The sequence below is a fragment of the Cervus canadensis genome, chromosome 5, assembly GCF_019320065.1.
Source record: "Cervus canadensis isolate Bull #8, Minnesota chromosome 5, ASM1932006v1, whole genome shotgun sequence".
NCBI classification, from domain to species: Eukaryota; Metazoa; Chordata; class Mammalia; order Artiodactyla; family Cervidae; genus Cervus; species Cervus canadensis.
Genome location: NC_057390.1, coordinates 68563145 through 68586032, shown reverse-complemented (window position 1 = coordinate 68586032; position 22888 = coordinate 68563145). Strand labels below are relative to the sequence as shown.

The 22888-nt window shown below is 45.2% G+C and overlaps 1 protein-coding gene across 3 annotated transcripts; it reads right to left on the bottom strand.

Annotated features, from left to right (window-relative positions):
* Positions 1-1868: 1868 nt before the first annotated feature.
* GTF3C2 (general transcription factor IIIC subunit 2) lies at positions 1869-22649 on the bottom strand. 3 transcript variants are annotated; one of them, XM_043469091.1, is made up of 19 exons: positions 22170-22649; positions 14735-15005; positions 14251-14572; positions 13380-13659; positions 11453-11547; positions 10952-11029; positions 10704-10802; positions 9356-9583; positions 9072-9183; positions 8766-8874; positions 7481-7506; positions 7167-7296; positions 5210-5354; positions 4954-5145; positions 4690-4777; positions 4303-4431; positions 3863-4015; positions 3605-3712; positions 1869-3306 (listed from the first exon to the last, which is right to left on the bottom strand). In XM_043469091.1, exons 2-19 carry the CDS (start codon positions 14979-14981, stop codon positions 3088-3090), a joined length of 2760 nt encoding a protein of 919 aa, XP_043325026.1. In that variant the 5' UTR covers positions 14982-15005; positions 22170-22649; the 3' UTR covers positions 1869-3087. The 3 variants fall into 3 exon arrangements, with proteins under 3 accessions (XP_043325026.1, XP_043325028.1, XP_043325027.1); XM_043469093.1 differs by having other exon boundaries at positions 4954-5115; positions 22170-22646; XM_043469092.1 differs by lacking the exon at positions 22170-22649 and adding an exon at positions 21692-22093.
* Positions 22650-22888: the final 239 nt, after the last annotated feature.

Below are 22888 nucleotides of genomic sequence, written 5' to 3'. Positions count from 1 at the left end.
CATCTCATCCTCTGTCAACCCCTTCTCCCGCCTTCAGTCTTTCCCTGCATCAGGGTCTTTTCAAATGAGTCAGTTCTTCGCATCAGGTGGCCAAAGTATTGGAGTTTCAGCTTCAGCATCAGTTCTTCCAATGAATATTCAGGACTGGTTTCCTTTAGGATGGACTGCTTGGATCTCCTTGCAGTCCAAGGGCTCCTCAGTTTTACGGATTTATAGATGTTTGGGGATAGGGGTATCACAGGTTTTATCTCAACTTTTAAAAATATGTATGTATTTCTAAGGGCTTCCCCTATAGCTCAGTTGGTAAAGAATCCGCCTGCAATGCAGGAGACCCCAGTTTGATTCCTGAGTTAGGAAAATCTGCTGGAGAAGGGATAGGCTACCCACTCCAGCATTCTTGGGCTTCCCTTGTGGCTCAGCTGGTAAAGAATCTGCCTGCAATGCAGGAGACCTGGCTGGGTTCAACCCCTGGGTTGGGAAGATCCCCTGGAGAAGGGAAAGGCTACCCACATAAAAATATGTATGTATTTCTAGAAAACCCACATTTAAACAAACGGGCCCACAACTACAAGTGTTTGGAAACCAATAGATTAGGTGATTTCCTAATCTCTTTCCAGCTCTAACATTTGTAACAGTTTGTGAATATACTGCAACATTCTTTCTAGGGTATTGGAAACTTTTGCAAGATCCCTGGCAGATGTCAGCCTGGCACCCTTTGCTTAATTATCCCCAGGGAGCTCACACTTCAGGAGGCAGCCTTGTCTGACTCAGGCTCTTTACCTGACTAGCTCCAGTCCCCCATTTACACAATTCCTGTATGTTTAAGGCAGGGAGAATCCTGTAAGAGATACTGGAGTAATGCAGTTAGGAAGCAAGAGAATTCGATGTCACAAACTTTTAACTAAAGGTTTCTATACACAAAACACCATGCTAGAGGAATTTATACTAGTAAATGTAATTGGAGACCAAATGTGCCAAGTTGGAAAGTTGAAGTCAGACTACCACCACTCAGCAGTTCTATGACCTTCTTCAGACTGCTTAAGCTCTCAGAACCTTTATCAAGTGAAATGGGGCAATATTGACTTTTTAGGGTTAAATTAAGTAATATATGTTAAAGTACTTGAAATAGATCAAGTGCCTAACATATATTCATTTAGCATCATTTCCTTCCTCTTGGGAACACATGGGAGAGAATAATTTTTACTGGAGAAATCTGGGAAGCCCTTTGGTGAAGGTGGAATTTGAGCTGGGACCCTGAACAGTGAATAGTACTTAGGGGGAGATGGTGGAAAAGGACATTCCAGGAGGAGGGACTAGTAAGAGCAAAGGCACAAAGGAGTGCAGGAACCCATGGATAAGGAACGGTTGGAAGGGGAGTGGCCTGGGGAGTAAAGGGTTTAAGGTAGAGAAAGAAAGCAAGGGATGAGAGCATTTTCCTGATTTTCTTTTGGAGGCTGAGGTGAGGGCAGAACCAGCAGCATGGGTAGGGCTGCCGATACCAGCCTACAGCCTCAATGACAAGGGTCCCCAGGCCCCATCTTTCTACCACTGAAAGTGGGATTTCATGATGTAGTGCCAAGGGGCTGCTGTGTAGAATGAACAAAGCAATGCTGCAATGGAAAGCACTTCCCTACCAACCTTCACAAAAACAAACTGGCATAATCGGAGCTAGCACAATAGGATGGTGCAATACTTGGCACTGACGTGAGTTGTGGTCCCTCTGCTGCTAATGGTCTGGGTTGCCTCCAGGTCTGTTTCCTCTTCTGCACAGGGAAGGAATTGAACTACTTGATTCCTTTCCCCCTAAAGGAAATTTTCTGACATATGATAAATTCTTCACTGAAGAGGCAGAAAGTTCTTCCCAGATATTTGGCCAATCAGTCTAGGGTTTTATTCCAAGAAGGCACTGAACTCATCTCCACTCCCTTCAATAGGAGCTGGCTGTGTGCTTTTCTCTATTTCCTGAAGTCATCTGACTCTTCCCCTGCCCCCACAACCAAACCTCAGGTTATACTCATACATTCGAAGACTGTTGTTTGCCTAGTTCTCCTTGGCGGCGGGGGTGGTCCATCCTTGCTTAACAGGCAATATTACAGTCACTGAGAGTCTGCAACATCCCACAAGAGGACTCTTAACGATGAGATATAATATACTACTGTGCTTGGATTTTAAATACTTCCTATACAGAGAACTGAAATAAAGTAGCTAAATATGTTTAATAAGTCAACAATGTGACAAAAGGGTCAAAAATCATGACGGGTAAAAGAATGGTTAAAGTAATTGATGATATTTAATCTAGAGAAGAAAAGACTTGGGAAACACATGATAGCTATTTTTAAATACTTAAAAGAGCAATCACAGGGAAGAGTGACTAGATTTCCTAACACCCATGGTAAAATGTATAGAGGTATACTCTTTGACTTGATATAAAGGAAGATTTTAAAAACATGACTGTCTAGGAGTGCTCAAGAAGGGTCAGATGACCAGTGATTGGGAATATTTCATAAGCAGGAGCAAGTAAGATCTGAGCCACTCTTCTGTTGGCAGGGTGTCTGTGGTGTGTTAGGAAGTCCTATAAGCAGCTTCAGTCCAATGAGTTACCATCACCTGCTCGTGGGCCTGTGTGTTGGGTACTCTAAAGAGGAAGTTAGGAAGGCAGTAATATTGGATCCAGAATATAGTCAGACAGGAGCCTTCATGCAGATACCCTTTCCAGTTCTCCAAACACCCACTCACATGTGGTCTCAAAAACACCCAGTACCTTTACTTAGCTTTACCCACTTCACAATATGCTCAATATGAGCAATTTGACTCCCAAGCCTAGGTCAGGCTGAGTGTTTCTTGTGAGTCATAGTTTTATGCTGAGACTTGAGAGTTTGTGGAGGGAGAACCCCCCTGCCCGCGGGGGGCCATGATGACAAGAGAAGTCTGTGGAAGGAGAGGGATCTAAGGGGTCCTGGGGAGGCAGGTCTAAAGATCCAGGCCTGGCAGCATCACTGTCCAGGAAGGCCCCAGTTCCTATGGCTGTGTGCTCGGAGCCAACTGTTCTCGGCAGACTTCCTTCCAAGGGTCCTGTGGGGACCATGACTAAGGACCGGGCAGAAGGCAATGGCTGGTTGGAGGAAAGCCAGGCCCTGAAGAGGGGGAGGCCAGCTGGAACATAGCACTGAAATGGGCTCGGCTTTCAAGCTGCATACGGTGGCCCAGTGGACAGGTGAGTCCACGGACAAAATGGATCCGAACCAGCCCCGACTGCCCTCCAGAGACCAGCCATCCGTAGGAGTCCAGGTTTGGACTGAAACGTACCTGTGAAAAAAAAAGAAAACAAAAGCAATGCTCAGAGTTGGTACTTCAGGGTGAGTACGAGCTGTAAGAGCAAAAAGAAGGGCCTCAATATGAAAGAACAGGACCATGATGGGGTGAGAAGAAGCAGGATGAGAAGACCGTGAAGGAGGCGTCTGTCATGCTCCAGAGGATGAGCGTGTGGAGCTGTTTCCCTTCCTGCGCCATCTGTTGCCTTTTCCTCTCCGATTACATGGCTCACAGGCCCAGAGTTGGGAGGAGATGAGATGAAGGACAGGAAGATGAGCGGTAAGGTTCCTACCTTGTGAATAGCTTCCAGCTGCAGCCGGTCCAGGCAGAGCCGCGTTTGCCCCTCTCCCTCCTGCATGCGCAGCATTGGTTCTCTGTGGGGCAGACCGTGGAACGAACGCTGGGGAGGAGGGTACGAGAGGAGAGAGAAAGCGAGCAGATTCTTAGTTTTGCATCTTTATGCTGCAACACCTCCGGATCCCCTGCTATACAAGGACTCACGTCTTCTACGTTTTCTAATGCTGCACCCATTCTCCTGGCCTCAATTTACCAAATCTGTGTCTTGAAACAGCAAGTAGTGATGGTTGACCGTTTCAGCGTAAGTTCGAGCCTTGGGAGGGTTGGGGGCCCCAGATGAAGCAGAAGTGTGGTCTTGACCTTCAGGACTGTCCTGATATGGTATCAGATCTGCTTTATATATAGGCTAGAAAGAAGAATGTGAAATTAGGTCCTGTAATACTGAAGACCAGATAAAAGTAAAAGAGAGAAAATTGGTTTGGAGCAGGAAAGACTTTAAGGTAGAAGAAATGGGTATATTTAAACCTATGTTTAGCTACACAAGGGTAGGGGAGATTATGTACAACTCTATGCTAAGACTTCTAGGGAGAATACTGGGGCTGGGAGACTCTTCTGCTACTTGGCAGCACTAATTTGGGAGGTCAGGTGGATTAGGACCCAACAGATGGTGCTATTAAATATTCATATACGTACGAATCTTCGATCTAAAGGTCGCTTGACATTTGTTGGGTTCAGTGCCATATCAGGCAATATAGCTGCAATGAGCTCTCCAGATATATCTCCTGCGGCTATTGTCCCGAGCCAGTCAGATCCTGAAAGACTCTAATAGGAAGAGACAGATATTTGTTGTTCACTCACTCACTCATTAATTCAGTTCTGTGAACTGGTAACAACTGCACAGTCTGTGGGGGGAGAGACATAGTCGCATAAACAAGCATAAATCATTTTAACATAATCCATATCCTTGATGACAATTACCACACACCTGTCTTCTCTTTCTTTCCAAACCTATGGCCTCTTTCTGACCACCACTAGGAACTATTTGCCTATGTACTGAAGGTTTGGAAGAGAGGGGCTCACCCAGACAGTGCCTTTTCGAGGAGCAGTGAAATAGGCCTTGAAACCAAGGTAACCAGCATCAATGTAGTGAATTCCACAGAGTCCATAACTGTAAGAGAAAAAGAAAAGACAATCTTCCTTTTTCTAAGATTAGACTCATTTCTTCCCCCAGAATCCAGACTCCCTCAGTGAAACAACCCTCCTCTCCCCACAACAATCTGGCACAGTGCACCCCAACCCTGAGGGCCTGTCCCCAGTGCTCATCCTCTCTCCATCCCGCCGTACGAGGCATAGCAGTTGTCCTGAGCCACAGTGACACCATTGTAGGGGAGCAGCCAGGCCAGCTCTGTACTCAAGAAGCGCTTGATAGAGTTTATTGGTTCATAAGGTCGTCGAAGGTCCCAGAATTTGATTTTCCGGTCACTCCCTGCAGAGGCTAGGAAATGACTGTGGGAAGACGGGAGAAGAAGATCAAATCTGAACAACTCTGGAAGTCAGCCTGTCCTCACCTCCCACCTCCATAGCCCCCCCTGTTCAATACCTGTTAGCTTTGCACCACTGAAGAGTACGCACAGCCTGGTCATGGGCTAGGAAACACTGGAAGGGGTAGAGCTTCAAGGAGCCATCAGAGAGCCGTATCCGCTGCAGGGGTGAGTTCGTGGGAAGGTTCCATAAAACCACCATGCCTGAGGGTCAGGACAGAATGTGTAGGTGTTAAAGTCAGGTTATTGCTTCCCTGGTGGCTCAGTGGTAAAGAATCCACCTGCCAATGCAGAAGATGCAGGTGACATGGGTTTGATCCTCTGGAGGAGGAAATGGCAACCCACTCCAGTCTTCTTGCCTGGAAAATCCCATGGACAGAGGAACCTGGCAGGCTACAGTCCATAGGGTGGGAAAGAGTTGGACACGACTGAGCACAGCACATAATCTCTTTTCCTTGCTCTGATTTCTTTCTCTGGCTCCTAGGACCTATGTCTTCTACTCTCAGGTCGGATCCCTTATGATGAAGGGATCATGATTAGCTAGCCAACATTCCCTCCATGATTTGAAGACTCAATCTGATATTTTTAGTTCCGGTGCTCATCAACATAAAATACCTTAGTTTGAGATCTACCATTGAAAGATAGGTTGAATGCACCCAGTAAATAAAAGTCAAGGGGTTTTGTTTTTTTTTTAAGGATAAACCCTTTAGGACAAGGGTTGGCAAACTATAGCCCGTGGGCCAAACACAGCTTGCTGCCTGTTTTGGTAAGTTAAGTTTGACTGGAACACACCCATTTGTTTCCCTGAGGTCTGTGTCTGCTTTCACTTTACAATGGCAGAGTTGGATAGTTCCAACAATGGCCAAACAGCCCACAAAGCATAAAATATTCACTGTCTGAACCTGAACAGAAATGTTTGCCAACTCTACTCTAAGGCAAAGAGAACAGGCAAAGAGCCAAAAGCAACATGTAGAGGAATAGAAAACAAATGGACAAATAAACTAACTGGGCTGATCCAAAGCAAGCTGACCAGCCTGGCAGAGGATGAGGTAATTAAAAGTATAACTTTGATCAATGTAAAAGATATCCCTTTTTTTATACAGAAACTCAGTAAATGTAACACCTATGAGCCTTTCTTGAAAAAACTTGACAGTGAATTACAGCTAAGCAATATAAATAACAGAACCATGGAGGGGAAGCCTGAGATGAAAGGTCTGGTGGAGATAGGCACTCTTTTCAATATAGAGTTAAGATTAAGTAATTCTGGGAATTAAGAGGGCAAAACAGCATCAAGTATCACATACCTTGATGATGTAAGAATAAGACCACCAAAAGGGACACAGGAGATGGTGAGAAGGGTGAGAGGAAGCAGGGTAAGAGTGCTAACTTCCTCATCCCCAGCAGAAAGTCTACTGGTGTGCCTAAAAGTGAAACTGTTATTTAAAAACAGTAACAACTGGGACTTCCCTGCTGGTCCAGTGGTTAAGGATTCACTTTGCAATGCTGGGGATTCGGGTTCAACCCCTGGTTGGGGAATTAAGATACCATGTGCCACAGAGCAAGTTAGTTGAGTCCTTGTGGCACAATTAGAGTCCATGCACCAAAAGGAAGGATCCCACATGATGCAACTAAGATCCAATTCAAACAAATAAAAAATTAAAAACAGTAACAACCTAATGATACCAATTACTTAATGTTATTTATAATTTTTTATTCTTTTCCTTTTTAATCTTAAAAGTATCTTTATGATCCCATTTTTATAGAATTCTTTCTTTCCATCTAATCTTTTTATCTTTATATATGCCATAGAGAACAGCAAGAAATGATGTTTATCTAAATTTTTTTTTTCTGAGTGGAAAGGCTAGTGATATTTTTCTCTTCTCTGTATTTTTTCTACACGCACAAATATTTATAACTACATAATGTTGAACACTGAACCAAAAGGGAAACCACCATAAAACAAGCATATATAAGTTTAAAGAGCAATAGTTCCCTATGTTTTGCTTTGTTTTTTACCATTGTAATATCCAGCAGCCAGGTGGTGGTGGGGCCGGGTGGGCATCCAAGCCAGGCTAAGGCACTGACCACACTCAGAGGGGTCTGAAGCTTGCATAGACCCTACCTGGAGGGTTGCCACACATTGAACCTGCAGGGACAGAGAGACAAGACCAGGGTTAGGGGTAACTACTGTCTGGAGTGAAGGCTCAAATCAGTGTTTAGTCAGCATGGGGTGGGAGATTTTCCAGAGGTAGGAGGAGACTCACTGTGGAATTGGTAAGGGAGGCTCTAGAAGATGGAGCCTCAGCTAAGGGAGCAGGCTCCTCACTCACCTTATAGATGGCAGGCTTCACTGCATCTGTGAGGAAGAAGAGCAGAAACTGAAGTTCTGGATCCAGATGGCTGGGGTCCCAACCAGGCTGAGCTCACAGACCAGCACCCCTGCGCTCTCAACAATGCCCCTCCTTCTCACTTTTCTCTTGCCACCATCAGTGTGTGAACTTGCCTCTGCCTGCCCCCAGATCCGTCTTTCTTCCTGTTCTACCTGATTGTGCCCTTCCTCCTATAAGAATGGCTAATCTCTCCACTCTGCTCTCTTCTCATCCTCTTTCCTTGTCCAGAGCATGGCTCATCTGATCTCCCTCCTTCTGCACTCTCCACTTTCTCTCCCGCTATTGGGTCACTCGCAAACACAGAAGTAAAACATGCACTCTTGTCTCTGGTTAATCAAATGAATAAACCAAAGCCTTCCTTTACCCCTTATTTTGACCATACCTCGTGGCATGTGAGACCTTAGTTCTCTGACCAGGGATTGAACCTGTCCTCCTTTGCATTGGAAGGGCGGCTTCTTAACCACTGGGCTGCAAAGGAACCCTCCCCCATTACCTGTCATTCACCTCCAGCCACCGCCCTCATTTATTATGATCTCCTTCACAGCCTAACATCCTGAAAGAATTGTCTGTACACTTCTGTCTTCACTTAATTCCCACTCAATCCATGCCTAACACCAGAAACCACTAAATAGGGGATTTCTCAGGGTCCAAACCTAGGGGCCCTCTTCTTTAAACACGCAGTACTGTTGAAAAACAAACAAATTTAATCAAATGGGAGCTGCCTTTCTCTGCCCCTTCCTCTTCATGCTCACCTTCAGCTCCAATTCTCCTTCCCTTCACAACAAAGAGCGTGTTCTCGTGTATGTGTGGTGATGAGGGCAGGAGAGGTGAGGACAGGGTTGGGGGAGGAAGAGGAGTATGGCAGGAGACAAGCCCCAGGCACCAGCCTCAGCCTGCGGCAGCTCCTCACACAGCCAATTAACTGGGGCAGTGAGAGGGGGAAGACCTGAGAGTACAGGAGAGCACGGAAGTGGGGAGATCAAAGACAATGTGCTCAAAGAGGGCAGTTACGAGACTGCAAAAGAGAGGACCACGTGCAGGCTGCCAAAGACAGAAGTAAAAGAATGGGGAAGAATGAGGTCAGAAAGGGAGGAGGGACAGGGCAAGGCTCTGCACTGGAGACGCTGGGCCTGGAGGAGTTTCAGGCTGGGGTGGGGGGTGGACAGGCCCTTCTATGCTCTGGCCACAACTCCAGCAGCCCCAGCCTCCTTGCTACGATACTCACCTAGGGGCTGCTGAGCCAGCAGGGCCTCGGGATGGGGCAGACTGAACAGCAGCACCTTCCCATCTGAGCAGGCAAGAGCCAGGAGACCCAGTCGGGGCAGGAGAGGCGCCTAGAGGGTGAGACAGATCTGCACTGAGACTTGCTGCTGGCAGGCATGTCTCAGAAAATGTGTGAGTTTCTGGTCACTGAAAATCTGATGTGGAGTTGCTGAAAAACTCCACCCCCCACTCTCCAACTCTGGGAAGACCCAGGGCCCCTTTGTTCTGGCTGTGGCCAAGGGCCATCCCACAGTCGAGTGGGAAGTACCTTCCGAGGGGTGCCTGGAAGTTCCCATGCTCCACTGGGGCAGAACTTGAGGTCCCAGATGCAGCCATGGTCACAAGCTATCCCGTAGACAAAGTGGGCTCTGTTGCCAAGACTGAGAGAGAGAGCATGTGCAGAGAATGGGTAGGAAGGAAGGGTCTGGAGCTTCCAGAGCCTGTGTTCTCCTTGTCTCAACCCAGTCTGAGCCTTCCCCTGCCCCCAGCCCAGACCCACCCTTATTTCCTCCTCCACCACTCTCCCCTGGCAGTGTCCCAGCCCCACCTCACCAGCTTTCTTGCTGCAAGGTCCCCAGGTCCCAGAGCTGGAGCAGCCCAGGGCCCGAATACAGCTGGCTCAGTGAGTGTGTCTCATTCATGTCAGGGCTGGAGAAAAGAGCCACATACTGCGAGGCTGCTGACCCCTCTGGCACGGGACACCAGTCCAGAGCCCAGAGTGGGCCCCCCGTGAAGAAAGACACATCCAGGCGCTCTGGGTGTGCTGTGATAGAGCTAAATCTAGAGAAAAGGCAAAGATGAAAACAAGGAGCTAGTAAAAGGCAGTAAGGACTTCAGCAGATGAATGGATAAATAAACTGTGATACTCCGGACAACGGAATATTATTTGGCACTAAAAAAAAATGACCTATCAAGCCATGAAAAGGCATGAAGGAAACTTGAATCCACATTACTAAGTGAAGAAGCCCCCCTGAAAAGGCCACATACTGTCTGATTCCAACTATAAGACATTCTGGAAAAGGTAAAACTATGAAGACAGTAAAAAGATCAGTGATAACCAGAGGCTGAGGGTGGGAGAGGTAGGGGATGAACAGGCAGAACACAAGAGTATTTTTAGGGCAGTGAAAATACTCTGTATGATACCATAATGACGGATACCTGTCATTAAACCTTTAACCAAACCCATGAAATGTACAACAGTAACAGTGAACCCAAAGAAAACTATGGACTTTGAGTGATTGTGATGTGTTGGTGCAAGTTCATCAATCAAAACAAATGCGCCACTCTGGTGAGGGAGTGTTGATAATGGGGAAGGCTGTGCTTGTCAGGGGAGGGGGGAGGCTGGTGGTGGGGAGAGAGGGAGTATATGGGAACTCTCTGTACCTCCCTCTAAGTTTTGTTGTGAACCTAAAACTGCTCTTAAAAAAGAAAAAAAAAAAGAAATGCAGACAGAATGGGAGCGCCACCTGGAGCTCCTGACTTAAGCAAGCACCAGAACATCACTCACAGTCTACAAGTGAGACCAGTCCTAGCCACCATGTTATCTTCCTCCTTTCCTTCCCGAAGTCTGTCTAGCTCCAGGCTCACCTTCAAAGGTGACAGGCCATGCATTCTGGTTCACTACAGTGTTCACTCTAGGGCCAGTCTGTCCAGGTCTAGCTGAGTAGATGTGACCTTGAAAACTTGTTCCACCCTCAACCTCCCTAGGCTCCCTCAGTCTGGCCAGCAGAGATAAGCGCTGAAGATTAGAGGGGGTGAGCAGATACAGGTATCTCTCCTAGCCTTGGGACCAACTGGCCCAGCACTCAGGGAGGAACAGGGCCAATCTCCCATCCCTTTTGACATCCATTTTTCCTACTTCTGTCTCCCAGAATCAGAAAAAAAGAGATGCGATCATCACCTGTTTATTCGGTAGAGGGTGCCATCTTCAGGAAGTCCTTCACGTTGTACAGAAAACAGCGGGGACTTCTCCTCCTGAGGCAGGTAGGGAGCTGCCTCACTGTGGGATGGCAAAGGGAACAACAGTCTAAATGAGGAAAAGTTTCACCTATACTGGGATTCCCATGATCAATCTAGAGTCCTCAGTTACCCTTCTGTCTCCAGGGGTGTCACCTGCTCCTAGATTTCAAAGATACCCCTTCAACTTACAGTTCAGATAACAAGCGCCACTTCCAGGCTAAAGGAATCCATTCCGCAAACTCCCAGTATGAATGCTTCTGATCTCGGCTGGAGAAGCAGAAGTAGCATTAGTGAAGGAGGAGAGAAATTCCAGAGCAGCGCTGCCCCATAACTTTCTGTAAGGATGGGAGCGATCTGTTATCGGTGCTAATCTAACACACGAGCTGCAAGTAGCTGTTAGGCACTTAAACGTGGCTAGAGTAACAGAGAAACTGGACTTTTAATTATATTTCATTAATTTTAAATGAAATTTAAATGGCTTCATGCGGCTTGTGGCTGCTATATCGGACGGCACAGCTTGAGAGCTTCTGCCTCTGGAGCAGTACCTTTGAGCTACAAGTGTCTTCCCCATGTTCTACCCTGCGGGTGCCTGCCCCCGCTTCTTACAGCCCCACTGCTAGGCTGGGTCCTTGGTTTCCTTTGCTCTCCACCCCTACCTTTCATCCCCAGCTCCCATTTCCCAAGTCTCACATATCCTTGGTGAGATGAAGGCACTTCCAAACAGGGGCCATGATGTGATTTGGTAAGCCATTGTGAGCCATTCCCCGGACGTGGGGCTTCTGCTTCTGAGGATCGAATTGAAGAAAATATAAGTTAGAGAATTTTACAGGCTAGAGAAAGTTCCCAGGACAGAGCTTTCCCAGCTTTTTCTTCTCCTGGTACTACTTGCTCACTAATTTTTCCCCTATCAGCATCTTAAAAGATTTTGCTCTCTAATTTTTCCCCTATCAGCATCTTAAAAGATTTGTATCTTAACCATTACAATGACCTCTCCATCTTTTGCTCTTACTTCTCCAGCAAAACCTGCTCTCTATTTTCTGTTCATCTTCCTTGGTACGTCTCTACAGCACTCGATTCAGAGCACTCCTATTTGCTTCCTGAAGCTCCTGCCCTGGGGGTAGTCTCTCCTTATTCCTCACCTGCTATACCTTTGTAGTCTCTCCCTCCTTTGATGTTTAGTCACTGATGGTATTTCCTAGAGTTCCTCTGTCTTCTCAACCCTCACTCAATATGTGTACTCCTGGTAATCTCATCCTTTGACTCATGGCTTTGACCTCCATTTTTATGCCTGACTGCATCTTAGCAAATGAAACCTTTACTCAGTCTCAACTTTTCTACAAAATCTAGACTCATACAATGTGGTGCTGAGTCTTATTAGAACTTGAGGCAAAAGTGAATATCACTAGTATACTTCCTGCCTTTATTGAAAATTTTTAAATTTTCTTCATCATAGATTTGTTGCATTAATTTTGACTTTTAAAATGTTGCATTGAGACATTTATCTTTATTAGAGGGTTTTGGTGCTCCCTTAAATGTTGCACCTGGGAGGAGTAAAGCACTGGTCCCGTATATCTGACTGGCAACCAGATGTTTCCAGGAGGATGGCCCTTAACCCACTGGCCCCTCCAACTTGACATGTCAGAAAGTAAACTCATCACTTCGTCTGTCCACCTTCACCCTTCCTGCATACCCCACCCTTTCTGTGTTCCCAAGTTCAGTGTATGAGAGCATCATCAAAGTTGGAAACTCCTACCCTTTCCTCGCCTTCAACTCCCAACTGCTATTAATTCTTTTACATATCTCTTGTATCTGTCTCCTCATCTTTTCTTCCTCCACTGCTTAGTTTAGGCCCTTACCACCTCTCACCTAGAGAACTGAAGCTGACTTCTCTTGTCACCTGCAAATTAACCTATTTTCCTAACTGATCACGTTCTTTTCCTACCTAAAAACCATTGCTGTATAGAGTTTCTGTTTGGGATGACAAAAGTCTTGGAAATGGATAGTGGTGATGGTTATACTACATTGTGAATGCACTGAATGCCCCTGAATTGTACATTTTAAAACAGTACATTTTGTTACATCTATTTTACTATAATTATACATGTACATACTCTTTGTTGGCTCCTACCAGTTTCATTTCTTTCATCCTTTCTAGCCTAATCCACCCCAATTTAACCCAGGCCCTATGCTGCAGGCCACAACCAATTTCTAAGAAATCATCCTCTCTGGCAAACTTCTGTTGCTTTCAAGACCTAACTCAACTAGCATTTCACTATGAAGTCTAAGCAGTTAACCATCCTTCCTCTATATGCCTAAAGCATTCTGTTCACTCCTGGTGCAGCATTTATTACACTGTAAGCTTTGTAATGGAGGACCCTGTCTTATTCATGATTGTGTTTCCTAGCACAGAGGAGATGCTCAATGTATGAACAAATAATCTTGTTTAGTAACACCCTCAGCTCCCAGAATCTCATCTGTGTTTGAACTTGCTCTTTCTTAACTTTCCCCTGTTTTGGCCATCTTAGTTACTAGGCTAAAGCCTGCATTCTGGGCACCCTGATGATCCTCCCAATAATCCTCCTATTTCCCCCTCCACTTTCTTGTCCACTCAGGTTACCTGAGTAGATCCTCGGGCAGTGCTTCGGGGTGCTGCAGGTTCGGGGTCAGAAGAGTTCTCACTTGGGGCCTCGCTTTCTTCTGCTTCTTCAGCCTCAACCTGGAGAACGAAGTCTTCATCCCGTGTGGTGTTATCCCCTTCTCCACGGAGACAGGCTGCCTGAGGCTGGATTATCTTCGGTTGGGTAGGGCTGCTCACCTGGGGGCCCTCCGGACAGGACACTGGAGCAGGCAGGGCTGTTGAGAGCTCTTCCGCCAGTTCCTGAAGATACAGAAGTGCCCTGCAGGACAGGGCGGAGTCAGAGCCACAGCACAGCCACTTCACCCAGAGCCCACTCTGCCTGACACTTGGCTGCTTCTCATCTCACTAGATCCTCCCAGTGACCGTGTGAAATGGCTATTAATTTCCCTTCCCCTTTGACAGATGCAGAAACAGAAATCCAGGAAAGTTAGGTGACTTGGCCAAGATGATTCAGATCACATATGTGGAATCTGAACCCAGGTCTTCTGATTCCAAGTCTGAAGCACTTCACACTCTACCACAGTCAGAAATCATTGAGGGAAAATGGAAAGAATGGAAGGACACATATATACTGACGTATACAGGACAGTAAAACTGCAGTGAAGACTTGGAGGAAATAGCGAAAAATGTGATAGGATGAGGTACAGAAAGAAACCTCCCACAGACAGAATTTAACCACAGACAGAAACTGCTGTGCTAAGACTTAGAAGATTGCTTAAGTGCCCAGAACCCAGCACCACCCCTGCTTACCTGACACCTCACCACAGTCCACTCATCTCTTCAGCATCTGCCCCACCTCCACCCCTTCACCCCAGCCCCCCTCCACCAAGCTGTGCCCCACAATCCTTACACTTGGGCAGCCCTTCGGCGGGGTCGTTCCCCAGGAGGGGTCTCAAAGTCCTCAGGGGGCATCTTTGGATGTGGAGACTCTGGCTGATCTAGGCCTTTGGACAACTTCAGCAGTAGCAGATCTGCCTTGGACTTTCGACCTCGTTTCTTAGGCATGGGGGTGGACAGAGGGTTGGATTGATCTAAGAGACCAGGAACCCGAGGGGCTGATGGAGAATTAGGCTGCTGGGGCCTTTTGGGGCCTTTCCGTGTCCTACCACCTCTCTTCGGGCCAGGCTTTGAGGCCCTAGGCTTTGGGACCTTTGACATCTCTGAAGAAAGATCTGTAGAGAAGAATATGGGTCTGTGAGATGGGACCAGAGCTCAAACCTCTTTGGAACAGATTACACCATACCCAGGTTGTAAAGTCCTATGAGCTTGACCTGCTCTCATTCATCTTAAGCTGAGCATGGGGGGCTAAAAGGCTGAAAGGTCAAGGGACATACCTTGCTGTTGCAGTCTGGAGAGGCTTTCCTGTTCTGGAAGGAGCCTCCTCTCATCAAGAGAATCCTCATATCCAGGAAAAGGGGTAGGTAATGACATCTCTATGGAAGCCTCCACACTGGTTGTTTCTGAGGAGGCCTTGACGTCAAGCTGGTTTAGCACCTCTTGTCCAGGAGAGTCTACCACAGTCATGTTCCCCACGGGGCCGGCCTCCTCCAGAGCCATATAGCCGACCCCGTAGGTATCCATCAGCACCCCCAAAAATGGCTGCCCCTGCATGCAAGAGACATACAGATGACTAGAAGGAAAAAGCTTCTGGTAAGAGCTCAGATTTTTCCACTTTCCTGTCTTTCTCATCATTGTTCCTCCAATCTCCCCCCACCTTCCCCACCAACCAGAAACCCAAACTCTGGTCATTCATTCATTCAGCAGTAATTCCTAAGCATCTTCTATATAACAGACACTACTCTAGGAACTGGTAACATAACAATAAGCAAGGCAGACAAGGTGTCTGACCTCATGAAACTGACAATGAACAAACAATAACAAGCTACCATTTGGTAAATGTTTACTATGTGCCAAGTACTATTCTAAGTGCTTTATTCAGGTGATTTAAAGTGAATGAACAATTATTTAACCCCTCTCCCTGAAACCCAATGAAATAAATCACTCCTCTCTTTAAAAAAAAAAAAAGAGAAAAAAAAAATCACCTGTTATGAATGAAGGAAAGGGCCACAAGTTTCTAAAATAAACTATAAAGTATAGCTGCCAGATACTATAAAATTTAGATCAAACTGAAGGAGGACAGGATGACTAGAGCTAACATCCATCTTTGTGAATATTAGTCAAGGTGCAGATTTATTTAAGGATAGGTAATTTCTAGTGTCCTGCTAGCATTCTTTCAGCTGGATGGGGGAGGTGGTAGCCTATGAGACAATTAAGGAACATCCCACTACATTAAGAAACTATTTAGACATTGAATAATAGACTAAAAAATAGTCACGGATCTTCTTTTTCTTCAAATCCAAAAAGTCAGCTATGCAACCACAGACCAAAGTAAACTGATAGAGACAAACAAAACACTGACCACCACACCAAAAACCTGAGCAACAGAGAACTCTGCAAAGGGCCAGTTTGCGACCAGAATAACCTACCTGTCTGTGACAAAAGGAAAGAAATAACTCAGATCAAATAAGGAATCCCTCCATAGATATGTATAGGTCTTAAGGATGAAGATTTCTTCAGCCTCAGTGGAAAGTGTGTTGATACAAATACCATAAGAAATATCATACAAATTAAAATTTCCAGTTGTCTCTCTCTCGAAGATATCCTTATAAACTATAGCAACAGCCAACTCTCTAACTCAGGTGCTAAGGAAACATTATAACACCATATGCTAAAGATACAATATAACAATATCAAGGTAAATAGAGGCAATGAGACTCCACCTACATAGTTCTCTTTGTTGCTGTTTAGTTGCCAAGTGGTATCCTGTTCTTTGCAACCCCATGGACAGTAGCCCACCAGGCTCCTCTGTCCCTGGGATTTTCCCTTCTTTCCCAGGAAAGAAGACCAGAGTAAGTTGATATTTCCTTCTCCAGTGGATCTTCCTGACCCAGGGATTGAACCTGCATCTCTAGCATTGGCAGGCAGGTTCTTTACCACTGAGCCACCAGGGAAGCCCACATTGTTCTCTGGTAAACAGCAAACCCTGAGAGAACTACTCCATTCAAAATCAGAAATAAGCAAAAAGGATCCAATGGGACCTATGTATAGTTGCTATAGAAAGAATAAAAAGGACTCAAATGAAAAAGGTGAAAAGTACCGTTTCAAAGAATGTCTCCAGAACACAAGAAATTTTCCAACAAAAACCTATATACTTTCAAAAAAGCCAGAGATGTGAAATTGAAGAAATAAGAGATCAAAGAAGAGATAAAACAATGGCAAGGCAAAAAAAAGAGTTGGTAGTCATAAGGAAAGAAACTGAATAAAAGAATAAAATCAAAGAAATGAAAATCAGAGAAGCAAAATGTTGAAACTACTGAAAAGACAATCAGTGGTATGAAAGGCGTTTGAGAGAAACCATGCATACTATAAAGAGATAACGGTGACTAGTGAGAAGATGGTATGGGTGAAAACAGAAAGTGGGGAGCCAATATATGAATAATTGCTATTTCTAAAGAACAGAGAAGAAAAATGGGAACAGAAAAAAATGTTCAAAGACCTAACAAAAGAAAATTTCCTGAAATGAAAAATAGAATGTGTACCTCCCTGAAGTAAAGGAAGATCTCAGCCTAAAGTTAAAAGGGCTTATTGTATAAAAAGGACACAAAAATCAATAAAGACTCATCAAGAAATATCTGAATGAAGACTAAATTTCTCCTATAAGTGGGGGTGGGAGAGAATCAGGTCGGCCAGGGAGTTCTTAGAAACATTTGATGCCAGAGGATAAAGAAACAAAAGGATCAAGAGAATTCTTAATTATCATTCATGTAAAGGTAACAGGATGACATTCTAAATATACAAATTTCTAGAAATTACAAAAGTAATCCCCCGAATAGAGGAAGCGTTAGGGGAAAAAAAAGTTTAGGAACAAGTACTTGTCAAACTGAGAAGTGGTTCATAGCTGCTGGTTCAAGAACCACACGGCCTCTCCTCTGCCATGGTGGGGAGTCACAGCTGAATCAAGAAGCCCCTACCATAGGTGATGGCTCCATAAACAAGCTGCCTCTGCAATAATCAGAAAGTGACCAACTGAGGCAGACTCTTCTCTGGCTTGCAGATCCAGAACTGTGTCACAGCCACAATCTGCAATAGCAAAATGCATGCCCTCTGGCCTGCCTCCTTTCTAAACTCAAGTCTAAATTTGAGTTCTTCAAGAGCATATTTGATTTGCAAGACCTAAATCATATTCAGAATCTTGAATGGAAAAATTCCAGGAAATGAAGTTTCTAGCTTTCCAGGCTCTCAAGTGGAGGTTGCTCATTCTCTCGAATCCCACTTACCCCAGGGTAGAAAATGGGATCAGTGTTTTCTCAGTTCCTCTCCAGTGCCAATTCTTGACCGAAAAGTCCTCCCCATCTTGTAAAACCTTTTCCTTCCAAGCCCGTAACATTTGGCTAAATCACTGGTATCCACTCCACTGTCACAGCCTGGACCTTGCCAACATATAAAACTTTTTAACCTTCAAAATCACTAAGACACCCACTATCTGATCAGGACCTCCCATCATTACAGCCAGGTTGCCCAACTATGATCACTATATCTACTCTTCACCATGTTAATTACTCTATCCACTGATCACTCCAGTTTCTCCCTGTGTCAGCCATATCCCATCTAGTTTAGACTCCTTTATTTTAATCAGATTCTTGTTGATATTACAAACTTCCTTTCTTTTCATCTGTTTCATAGGCCTGGCAAAACTCAATCCCTGGATGAACCAATCACCTATTGCAACCAGCGCATCTAAGCTGGTTGGGCACTAAAGTCACACTTTCTGTCAGCTCCCATACCCTCTCCTTTAATGTCTAATCCCATAGTCTTCAGCAAATGACTAAGTCTTAGATTTCTGAAACAAAAACTAAAAAACTAGCAGTCAAGAATTCATCTTGCAATGCAGGGGCAGGTTCGATCCCTAGTCAAGGAACAAGACTCTATGTGTCACACAGCAACTGAGCCCCCGTGCCACAGAGAATCTGTGTACCACAAGGAAGATTTTGTGTGCTGCAACTAAGACCTGACAGAGTCAAACAAATATTTAAAAAGAAAAAACAACCAAAAGCCATACTTCAATTTCCTGTCAAATAACTAACACTCCCAGCTTCTGAGTCCCTCATCCACTTTCTCAAGTCAAGCTTTCCAGTTGCGTTCTAGCTTCATGCCCCCTCTGGGCCCACCCAAGGGAACTAGAGATGCTTATCCTTTTCCTTTCCCTTGCCTCCTTCTGAATTGGAGCAAACGCCTTCTAAAATTTAACAATTCACTTGTTTCTTGTCTTTACAGCTACTTGGCAGTTTTTTTGCTTATTTGCAAACTCACTGCTTTTGTCCTTCCAAAGTACTCAATTTAGTTTGCTTTCTTTTTTAGGTTTGTATAAAACCTCTAATTGATACAAAATACTTATAAATATGTGTAGAATGTAAATAACAATAAAACACCTGTGTATCTGCCATATTTCAACTCAGTTTTAATAGAAATGTAACTCATACATACTCAAATTTCCTTAAAATTTAAACATATGTCACAAATATATAAATATAGTGACAAATCAATTGACATTAAAAATGATGGGAACCAATACAATAACTCTTGGCAAGCACTCAGATCAGCTAGTGAGAGTAATCAGACCTACAGGAAAAAAAACCTATAGGCTTCGAGAAGTCAGTGTGCCATGGGCATCAGTTTGTATGCTTTATAGAGGAAATGGAGAATGTCAGTTAACAGAGGGAATTAGTTAAATGAAGATCAGTTAAGAGAACTTCTATATGTCTTGAAGATTTCTCCATATCTGTACACATACACCTATCTCATTCTTCTGGGTTACTATGTGGTGTTCCATAGGATTATAGTTTATTTGGATATTTCCCATTTAATGAACAATTGGATTATAATACTATTACAAATACTATTGCAATGAATATTCAAGTATAGATCTCTTCAGTAATGAGAAATGATTTTTCTAGAATAATCATCTGAAGTGAAATTACTGGGTTAAAGGGTACACACATTTCAAAATTTGACACTTCCAAACAGGTCACCAAGATGAAAATCAATTTATACTCTCACTAACTGTAAAAATGGATATACGCATTTTACTACCCTTGTCAATCTTTGGTTTTTGCCAGTCTGATGGGTGAAAAAATTCCTCCTTGTGTGTGCTTTTAGTCACTCAGTTATGTCGGACTCTTTGCTCTCCCATGGACTATAGCCTGCCAGGTTCCTCTGTCCATGTGGGTTCTCCAGGCAAGAACACTGGAGTGGGTTGCCATGCGCCCCCTCAGGGGATTTTCCTGACCCAGGGACAACCCATGTGAAGTCTCCCTCATTGCAGGCAGATTCTTTACCCACCAGGGAAGCCCATTTATTTGCATTGTCCTGATAATAACTGAGGTTAGCAACTTCTTTTTTATATGTTGGATATCTATGTCTTTTATGAATTGCCCATTTCTATAGGACAAGTTGATCATTTTCTTTTTGATCTGTGGAGTTATTTATGTGTGAATATTTTCTCTCTGTATCTACCTTTTTTTAACTTTACTTATAATGTTTTTTTGCAAAACTAAGGTTAAATTTTTTAAGTTAAATTTCTCAGTCTTCTCCTTTATGGCTTCTCTGTCTTTGTGGCCACCCTGCCTCACATAGGATCATAGCTGCAGACCAGAGATTGAACCCCTGCCTTCTGCAGTGGAAGTGGAGAGTCCTAACCACTAGACCACCAGGAAATTCCTGTGTCTTTAAAAAGGTGTTTCCTACCCCATTGATAATAACATCAGAATATAAAATATCTTCTTTTATTTTTTTCTAACGATTTTTCTAGTTTTAGCTCTTTAGTCCATCTGGAATTTTTTAGTAAGAGATATGAATATTTACTTATTCCATATCTATTTTCTTTATAAGTTTCATAAGATAGGGACCTTGTCTGTCTGATTCATTATTGTATCCAGAAACTGGTACATTGTAAGTGCAATAATTAACCTTTGTTGATTTAGGATAACTTCTCAAGGTACAAGAATCTCTATAAGGATTCACTTCTCAGAGAAGGCAGCAGCAGGGCGTGGTGGTTAATTTCCATTTTTGACTTTACAATACAAATTTTGGACATAAGCAAAAGAGGTTTAGTAAATTTGTACCAGGATTCATAAAATTTTACATCTGCACCCCAAGTTGTCTGGTTCCCACGCTGCTCCAAGGCCGCCAGCCTGATCTCCCCAACCACAGAAAATGATTAGGTAACACTGTTCTGCAGGTATGGAATTATTTTACACACACTGCATGGTCTAATACATTGTTTCCAAAGTGTTCCTATGGTACAACTGGTGGTATGCAAGATGACTTCTGATACAAAACTGAACAATTTTATTTGATTAATTACGTTTTTATTTTAACTTGTATTTAAAAAAACTGTAACTAGTCCATGAAATCCATGGACTAGTTAGATCAAGACTAAAGCACTTAAACCTTAAAATTAAATCAATTTAAAGAAAACAAGAAAGTACTACAGTTGATAAGAAAGGGTGGCAAAAAGGAACGAAGACACAGGAATGACGTTTGTATAACAATATACCGCTGGGGCCACGGGGCTTGCACCCTGCACACTTTTAACAAAGTGAGTTTCGCGGGTGAAGCTGAAGTCGCCACCTCTCCCTTCCCCAACAGAAAGCCAAGTTGCTGCGTGATAAAAGGACTAGATTGGGAAACATAACTGGCCCCTGGCTGCGCCAATGGGGTTGCAGCGCGCGGGGCACAACCCCCAGGGTTAGAAGGACCTCGCCGAGGAAGAGGCTGAACACACTACAAGGAGAAGACTGACCCGCCACCTCTCTAGGGGTGACCGCTTGCCCTTTCTCAGTCCTGGGCGTGGGGTTAGCTTTCACCACTACTAGCCTGTTCGGGAAGTGAGCCGTGAGTTTCCTAAGGCTGAGGACTACAGTAGGTTCGCAGAGTTCGAGGTTTGCAATGTTCGCAGCGCCGGGGCCGGGACACAGGGTAAAATGTTACGGACGCCTCACTGGGAAAGAAGGCGAAACCCGAGGAGATCAGAGATAGGGGCTGCCACCGTGGGTTAGGGAGGTGGGGAGCACGGCGGTTTCCGTAGGAGCTTGGGGGCTGGAGGTCTCGATGCTGAGCAGAGGCGGAAAAGCGGAGCCGGAATTGGTTCCCAATGTCTTAGTGCTACCAAAAAAAGAAGGGGGGCGGGTAGTAATCGTGGGGCCCCTCACACCCCGCTGCGGTACACTCACCCTCACCAAAGTCCTTCCGGAAGTCCAAGTTCGAAGATGGCGCCGCCTGTCTGGTCGCCGTTTTATGACGAAATCTAGTAGCTACTCTTCATTGACGTCCCCCCACCCCCCAGTGCACAAGGTAAACACGTGGGCTTGGTCGGGAATTTGTGCCCCAGAATGTTTTCTATTAGACTATGTATTCCATAATGCAGTGCGGCCAGCGTCCCCGAGCCCGTCGCAGCGGGCGCCGCTCCCGGGCCTCCGAGGCGCGGGGGAAGCGGCACGGCCTTATGGGAATTGCAGTGTCCCGAAGGGAAGACTGACGCCTGCGCGGTGACGGCCGTCGCGCCCCCGCGGGTTCCCACGCGGCTTCTATGTGAGCCTCGAGAGTGCGGGCGCCCAGGCCCGAGTGTCGCTCCCGAACGCTGAATCCTGGCTTTGTGTGGAGACTACTGGCCCGTGGCGAGCAGGGCCGGGCAGACCAGAGAGTACTTACCCGCAACCCCCGCGCCGTCGAGCGGAAGCCTGGGAGACAAAGGAATCCGTGCCTCGGGCCGCGGGGGGACGACTCCGGCTTCCGCCCCAGGGCAGCCCCCAGCAGATCCAGCCACTAGTGAAGCCAGGGATGGACCCGAGACCGAAACACAGTGAAGGGGAGGAGCAGAAGAAAAGCCTGGCTTGGAGACGCTCTACTCAAATGATCCTCAGGCTTGGACCCTCCCCTTGGTCGTAGGCCTCTCCCCACTCCCTCCCTGGGTGGTCGGTTGTGGTTGGAGAAAGAATGTAACAAACTTCTGCCGTTTCCTGAGGCATTTAAAGCTGTAAATCACACAGGTCTGCATATACCGAATAGGAGAGTTCAGGATGTAGAAATATGGACAGGAAAGGATGGGGTAAACCAATCTTTTCCCAGATAATCTCATCTATTAAATTCCCTTGGTTACACAAAATGTTTATGAAAAGCAAGGGAGAAGCTAGCCAAGATTTAAAAGCTAGAGCAAGGGGACTCCCATCCCATTCGTCTTAAGTGGCCTAAGACAAGATAAGGCTGTGCTGTGGCTTAGGACAGGCTTTGCGAGAGTGCTGAAGTGGGTGCAGTGGAGGCTGTGGTTCTTCTAATACATATGTTCAATGTTTCCTCTCAATTTCAAGCATTTCTCTCTTCATTAAAAGATTTGTTTCAAGCATTTATTTCTCTAATGAACAAACCTGACT